General features: G+C 43.0%; 1 protein-coding gene across 1 annotated transcript; it reads left to right on the forward strand.

The window, feature by feature from the left end:
- The first annotated feature begins 643 nt into the window (after positions 1–643).
- Positions 644–7796, forward strand: gpr61 (G protein-coupled receptor 61). The gene is made up of 2 exons (XM_015030951.1): positions 644–1139; positions 3373–7796. Exon 2 carries the CDS (start codon positions 3600–3602, stop codon positions 5013–5015), a length of 1416 nt encoding a protein of 471 aa, XP_014886437.1. The 5' UTR covers positions 644–1139; positions 3373–3599; the 3' UTR covers positions 5016–7796.
- Positions 7797–8051: the final 255 nt, after the last annotated feature.

Raw genomic sequence — 8051 nt, forward strand, 5'->3', positions numbered from 1 at the left:
CAAGATTAATCTAGATAAAATCAATGGAGGCAGAAACAAACATTTGCAAATCACAAATTAAGAAACTGATTAAGATGTTAAGAGTAACAAAAAAAAAAAAAAAAAAAACAAGTCCAGGATCCTGGCACATTTTCATTTCATTGTATTAGCCCCACGTCTCGGTATTAAAATGTTTATTTATTAGTCTGGAGTAACGTTATAATCTCTAATACTGTAATTTCATTGCCTGGAAGTGGAAAATCATCATAGGTAACTGAAAATAAGGCTTGAAAATATAAATCTGTGTAATTAATCTGTATCACATATCGTGCTTAGTAAATTGAGTTACTGAAATAAATGAGCTTTTCATAAATATTCTGATTTATTGAACATGACTGTAGGTTTAACAGGGGACCAGGTTGGTTTCCGTGGCTGTACCACCCAAATATATACAACCATCACTGGAAAACTGCAGAAACTCTTGGAGAGTAAGATGTCTCCTCATATCAATAATTGGTGACGGATGTAAAAAAATGAATAAATAAATAAACACGGTTCCTCAGGGCAACAGTGATCTGGACTGATCTGTGGTATGGTGACCAGAAGGAGTGAAAAGCAGGGAAATGTCTTTCTGTGTCCAGAGGCACTAAGACCCAGTGGGGAACGGGGGAACCTGCCTGCCCACCACTGCCTGCACAGCTCTGCAGTCGCTCTGGACGACACCAAGAGTCTGTGTGTGTGTGTGTGAAAGTGTGTGAGGTGGGGGAGCATGTCCACCCATTTGGGCATCATTAATTCCTGCTCCTGTTCTTGCCTCTGGATCACCTTGATGTTCAGAGAGAGGCAAAGATAAAACTGAGAGGCTGAAGGTGTGTGAGGGTGTGTGTGTGTGTGTGTGTGTGACTGAATAACATGAAAGCATGCGACCGGTCTGAGGCATGGCAAATTGAAACGGCCCAGGTGAGGAGGAGACTCAGCACTCTCCTCCTCCCCCTCCTCTTCCTCCTCGCTCCTTTCCTCCCCTCCCTTCCCTCCTCCCTCCCTGTGACGTGGTGTGTATCAGTGTTTGCTGTGTGTGTGGGTGAGAAAGCGAAACAGGTCAGCAGTGCCTCAACAGACTGGGAACCTTCACAGGAGGAAGCAGCCCTCTGCAGACTCAGGTATGTCACTGACTATTCATTACACACACACACACACACGCACACACACATCTCCAGAAGGTGGGTTGAAGGTAGAATGAATGACTCATGAGGCAGGATGATGTTCCACCACATCTCTGCTTCTTCGTGTAAAACAATAAAATACGGATGCAAACACCTCGTTTTCCACACCGTGTCACTACTGCTGCTCGTGCGTCGCTGCAGGAAAGTCAGAGAGACGTGAAGCGAGAGGTTCGGTTGAACAACAGCTTACTTTTTTCTGCTTGCAGCAAACAGTGTCATGTGCATATGATAGGGTCATATGTTTCCAAGTCAGCAGTCCGAGGGACTCAGCACAGCCTTGGATTGTAGCTTTGTATGAATTTTTTTCCAGCGTGTGAGTCCAAGTTTGAACTTAAATTGCACTGCTGTTGCTGATTTGATTGCATTAACTGTGCTAAAGTGCGCTAAATGTTTCCTTCCCACAATAAATAGTTCTGTTTGTGTGGTTTGTGTCTCATAAAATGGATCTTTTAAAAACTCCTGTGCTTTTCAGATTATACTTAACTCAATGAGACCTTCTTATAAACTAGACTGCTTCTCTGCACAACAAAGTGATGATAATGTTTGGCTTTGATGTAGGTATGAATGGAGCAGTCTGAGATTTTCATGGTCTTTAGTAAAATGCTCACAATTTGAAATGATTAACAAAAGAAATAAAATTTATAAAACTTGGCCATTCTCCTTTTTATGGAGTACCGCTGGGACTAAAGAAAGCTTATATTAGAGGGTTACCTAGTTAAGCTATCTGCTGTGGTAGCCAGACTGCAGTCATTTTTGTAGTTGGGTTTTGTAGTGGAGCTTCTTTAGTTTCCACCCCAGGACTTTCTGTGGTGGAAACTGGTTATTTTTTCAATTGGTAATTTATCAGAACAGCCCAATTTGTCTTTGTTGTCACCAAGGGAAAAAAAGCATAGAGGCCTTTTTTTCAGCTAGTTGAAGCACCAGGTGGTGGAGAGACAGCCATGTGTCACGATATGGTCCGTACAATCCAATAAAACTGCATTCACTTTGGGAGTTTCGCTAACATCTCTTTAAGCTGTAGCAACAATAAGGTGGAAAATTTAAGTGGTTTTCAACGTGCAACTTTCCAAGACCTTGGTGTACCTCAGCTCCCGCCCACTTTAAAGTAACAATCCACAGTCGCCGCTCCATCACAGGAAGTCTAAATAAGTGACTCGATCCCCTTGACCTGTTAAGAAAAGACCACCCACTGTCTTACGCCCGCACCTGTCAGGTGATGGCTGCGCCTGTTGTGTGTATACGTGGGCAGGAAAAGACGAGTAGCCCTGCAGGGGACGAGGCCTGTGACACCTCTGAAGTGGAAAACTTGCACCTGCAGGTGAGCAGCATATGGAAATGTACCAAAGCGTCGGTGCTCATTCCTGAGCTTTAACACTGTGTGGGGTTGCGTCCAGGTGAGGTTGTGACAGTAAACACTGCCTACTCGACTGGCAAACACTGACACAGGCTGCTGAGGGTGACCCACCACCATACGCACGAGGCCTGTTTGATTTCATAAGAGAATTGTCTGTAAAGTTTTCTGGCGTTTTCCTAATGGCAGGAAGAGACATGTCAGGATTTTTGCGATATGAAAAGCACTCATCGATCTCCTCTTCACATCACTTAAGACAGCAGGGAACTCTGCAATGCTGAGTTTTGCAGTTTATTTGCACATCCGTAATTTCTTCTCCGCTCTCTTAATGTGGACATATGGTTCAACCCTTTGCTTTTAGCTTCTCCCTGGGGTCTTGCTGCCCTGAAAACACACATCTGAGGATGCAGATGTCAAAATATCCAATAAATTATGGCCTTGGTTGTAAATAAGTGCAACCGGCATCGAGATGAATAACTTTCAAGAGACAGAAAAGGTTTGGGCCAACACAGGGCAATGAATTTAGAGGGGGAAAAAAATAACTATTTTGCACAACTTAAAGCTTCAAAATGATTAACTCTACAGCATTTTACAAATGGTTTTGCACTTCTGCAATGATTGTTAAATAAGAATGGACAGGTTGGAGTTAGATGCTAAAAGGATTTGTGCAAAATGCTGCACATCTTACAAACGTGATACACAACCAGTTTTAATGCCTGGCATCATTCATTGAAGCACACTCCCCAAAAGACAGATTAATTTCAAGTCTCTAAAGTCCAAGTGAAGAAGTAAATGACTTAGTGACTCTTTTTCTTTCAGGTCTTTGCTGAGAGGGATAGTCAAGAGAGGACTCCTTCATTTACAAGATCATCTACATCAAGGTGAAGACTCGAATCATCGTCTGCCAACCTCCAAACTCAAATCCCCCTCTAGTTACTATGACCAACACCAAAGGCTGAACTTCTCAGATGCCCCCTTTGACAGAGGAGGATGGGTGATGGACCCGTGAAATTCAGCAAACTCCCTCCTCTTCATTCCATCCTCTCATGGAGCATACCATCAGACCACGGCCCTCTTGGAACAACGCGTCCGCTGCCTCCGCATTCCTAAACTCTTTTCAGCCAAATGTCTCCAACATAACCAGACAAATTGGGAGTACCGATAATGGGATAGATCTGAATCAGACCTTGGGGCTGTGCGCTATGCTCGTCATGGACGTCCTAGCGGTGGTGGGGAACTTGGCTGTGATGATCGTCATCACTAAAACGCCGCAGCTGAGGAAGTTTGCCTTTGTGTTCCACCTCTGTCTGGTGGACCTGCTGGCGGCACTGCTGGTGATGCCGCTGGGGATGCTGTCAGACCGGATTCTGGAGGACGAGGCCCTGTGTCGAAGCTACCTCTGCCTGAGTGTGTGTCTAGTGAGCGCCGCCATCCTCACCATCTGTGCCATCAACGTGGAGCGGTACTACTACATCATCTACCCCATGCGTCACGAGGTGAAGATGACGGTCGGGGTGGTGGTAGCGGTGCTAGTTGGGATCTGGATTAAAGCTCTCGTCATGTCCATGCTGCCCCTGCTAGGATATCTGTTTCAGGGTTCCCCGACTGTGGGGACTCCTGAAGTCCTCGTTCCCAGTCAGAGACACTGCTCCCTCCACTGGACAGGAGGCAGGTCCACACGTATAGTTTTCATGGTTTTCTTTACTGTAATCTATTTTCTGTGCCCCATGCTGATCATTTTGGTGGTCTACTGCAATATGTTTAAGGTGGCCCGAGTGGCATCCATGCACCGTGGTCCCAACCCCACCTGGGTGGACACGTCGAGGCAACGCTCTGACTCTGTCAGCAGCCACTCCACCATGGCAGCAAGCCTTGGCGGCACCGGAGCGCGTACAACTCCTCAAAGGACCTTCAGCGGCGGGAAGGCCGCAGCAGTTTTGGTGGCAGTCGGCGGTCAGTTCTTCTGCTGCTGGCTGCCATATTTCTCCTTCCACCTCTACTCGGCGGTCATTTCCACTGCGCCGGCCTCGCTGACCCAACTGGAGGGCGTGGTCACATGGATCGGCTATTTCTGCTTCACCTCCAACCCCTTTTTCTATGGCTGCTTGAACCGTCAGATCCGAGAGGAGCTGGGCCGCCACCTGGCTTGCATCTTCAAGCGGGCCGGGCCCGTAGAGGGGGAGCAGCTGCCGAGCCGCGAAGCCTCCATTGAGGAGAACTTTTTACAGTTTCTCCAGGGCACTGGATGCAATCTGGAGCCCTGCAACTCTCACAGCAGAGCGAGCCTGGAGGAGGCAGGAACTGAAGGTCTTCAAGAATCAGCTGTTGAGCAGAACACGCCAGCTGACTTCCCCATCCCAGGGCAGATCCTTGAGGAAACCGCAGAGTTCATACAGCAGCAACAGCTGAACAATGAGCTTTGTGTGTCAGAGAACTGCTGCAAGACTGTGCCAGAGATATAACTGCCTCATGTACTGTTTCTTCCACCATCTAATAACCCAATGAACATGTTCAGTTTTATTCATAGTGTTTCTTATTCATGCTGCAACATTTTTTTTTCCCAAGTGACAGATCAAGCACACTGCAAAAATGTGTTCTAGAGTCGGGCTTTGGGTCAGAACCCGACGAACCCTTGAAGAATTCCAGTTTTGCGCATCACTGGCTGCCCTGTTAAATGTTTTTGGGAGTCTTATTGTGTCATGCTGTTTTTGCTTTGCGTCACATAACACTTGATGTTTTGGTTACAGTTCAAGTGACGTGACGAACTTTATATAAACATGAAGAGGCTCTGAGACAATGCAAGAACATAAATCAGGGATAGAGTAGTTTTAAGTGCTGAATGACTTCTTTAATATTCTCCACAAATGTATTTATTTATTAGGTGTTCAACATCTATCAGCACTTTTCATAAAAACAAAGTGGATTTGTATATCTGGGTTTTTTTTAATTTTTATTTTATTTAAATGTTTTGATTTCAGAACAAACGAGAACCTCTTTTACAATTAATCCCAATTGATTCAGACATAAATATCGATAAATCTTCTAAACTGGTGGTTTTCAAGTTGTTTTTTTAACAAGTATCACCTTGGTAAGTAATACCTTCTTTAAAGTACCGCGCCATACCATCAACACACTGCATGTGGAAATAGAAATCCATCAGCTTCACTGAAGGAAGAGGCTTAAATACAAGCTCCGTTTTTACAAAGACATTGAATTTTTCCAGTTTGAAGAAAAAGTCAACAAAGAGGTTCATATGAATCATAATTTTAAGAGAGAAAGCAGGAGGTTTCTGATCTGAATTTATTGTGATACACGCAGTAAAAAAAATAGTGCTGAATAGCCCCTTTTGAAGAACTTGTTGCTGCAGTCTTTGCACAAAATGTAGAGAAAAAACACTGTCATTAGCTTGTTAGCTAATTAGGCTAACTAAGCACATCAGTTAGCAAATCCAACTAGTTTTCGATTTGATTTCTAACATGGTTCAGTCATCCTTAGACCGAATTTTTGACTTTGGGTGTAAATGGAGTAAAACATATTTAGTCTGATTGTCTTGGGTTTACTATCGTCTGCTGAATCAAAGTCAGTTTGCTTGTTCTCACTTTGCAAATTATAGTAAAAACAAAAACAAAGTACCGATAAATGCAGTCCAAGAACCGCAAATCAAAAGTCAAAAGTCATGGATTTAAACTAATTAAGAAAAAATAACCACTAAAACGTACAGGAAAAAAGTGCTCCAAAAGCTGCCGGCTTGAAGAAAGACATTTTCTACTTTTACAAAAGATTTTAAGTTATTGCGCTGAATCATCAGTTTTCACCATGCACTTATTCTCTGTTCTCACTTCAAACCACCAAGGAAATAAAGGCTACAATACTCCAAAGGCTTTAAAGAAAAACAATGGGTTGAAGTAACGTTAACTTTTATTGTGCTGAACAGGATTGTTTCGCAGCTTTTGCTGCGGCTGGTATTTATAATAAACAGGCTGACAGTGTATTTTTAGCCATTTTCCAGAATGTTATTATCATGTTTATCTGTTCTTAGTCTTGTGATTATCACCTCCTCACCAAAATGGGAGACTCGTGATTTCAGCCCCTTCCACTCAAAGACAAACGTTGTGGATGGTTTAGTTTGTTCATCAGCAGCGGCGGCGTGGTGCAAAAAAGGGGTTTTGGGCTCTGTCGGAAAACAGCAGCCCCTTGCCATGTTAGAAAAGCTGCAGGAACGAAACGTGGCGCTCATTGCACCCAGTGATGTCTGCGCTGTTTACAGGTAAACACCAGAGCGGTGTGAGCACTCCCGTGTTTGTGCAATAAACAACCAGGCTTGTTGTGGCTACACACAGCACAGAGGTGTGACAACGCTCGCACACATGGAAAGCTTTGCCTTTGGCCTCGTTTAGCAACAAATGGAAGACACTGGAGACACTTTCCCTGTTCCCAGGCGGAAAGCCAGACGGTTTGTTCAAGTCACACTAGTGGTGACCGACGTCGCGAAGACGACAGATTGGCTAACCTTTAAAGAAAAGGCACCTTTTGTGCTGTTTTCGTCTATTTTGGACTCGTCTCGTCCGGGAGAGTTGGCGCGATCACAAGACTCTGAACACAAGGCAAACAGCCAAACCAAAAAAAAAATAAATAAATAAATAAATGTCTTATTGTCAGGGGGAACACGTAACACTCTTAATTTCCTTACTGTTTGACTTTGTTGCAGACATGTTTTTTTTTGTTGTTGTTTGTTTTAAAATGTTTATTTTTAATAAAAATAAAATAATTAAATTTGCTGAGTCAAAGCCACAGAGCATCATTGAACATTATAAAAGAGGACTCAGTGGCACGGTCTTTGTGTGTTAATTTATTATCAGCACTTATTAAACTGTTGTCTTTTAGTTACAAGATCATATAAATGCCTTGATTTTTAACACCAGCGTTTAACAACATCAGCAAAACTGCCCTGACCAGTCTGATAAAATGCTTTCAACTCTCTTCCTGCCAAACATCTGTCTCTTCCGAAGAAGAAGAAAAAGAAGAAGAAAAAGGAGAAGAAGAAGAAGCTTGCTGAGCTGGTGGAAGGTGGACAGTTTATTTACTTTTTAACTGCAGTGTTGTCCTCCGTATCGCACCAAAAAGATGGATGTGTTCATTTTTCTTTGTGCATCTCTTTTTTGTACCTGAACTGAAAAGACTGTTATTCCTCGTGTGTATTCTCCATCTGCAGAACTCATTAAAGACAACAGAAATTATTTTAACTCATGTGTTGCGCTTGTTGTTATGTTTAGATCCATAACTTCCAGGAGTTCAGTTAGGTTATTAAAATGATAAATGCAAAGAGACATTTAGAAAAAGGTCAACATCATTTCTATAAACATGACTTCACATATTTTATTTCTAGTACATTATTTCTGAGGATTTCTGATAGTTTCCCTGCAGACTTCTGCACCTTTTTTTTTTTTTTTTTTTTTTTTTTTTTTTTTTTTTTATGGCTTGTTTTTAAAAAGATATTT

The sequence above is a fragment of the Poecilia latipinna genome, unplaced genomic scaffold (assembly GCF_001443285.1).
Source record: "Poecilia latipinna isolate Pla-1442-1.1 unplaced genomic scaffold, P_latipinna-1.0 Scaffold196, whole genome shotgun sequence".
In the NCBI taxonomy this organism is placed as follows: domain Eukaryota; kingdom Metazoa; phylum Chordata; class Actinopteri; order Cyprinodontiformes; family Poeciliidae; genus Poecilia; species Poecilia latipinna.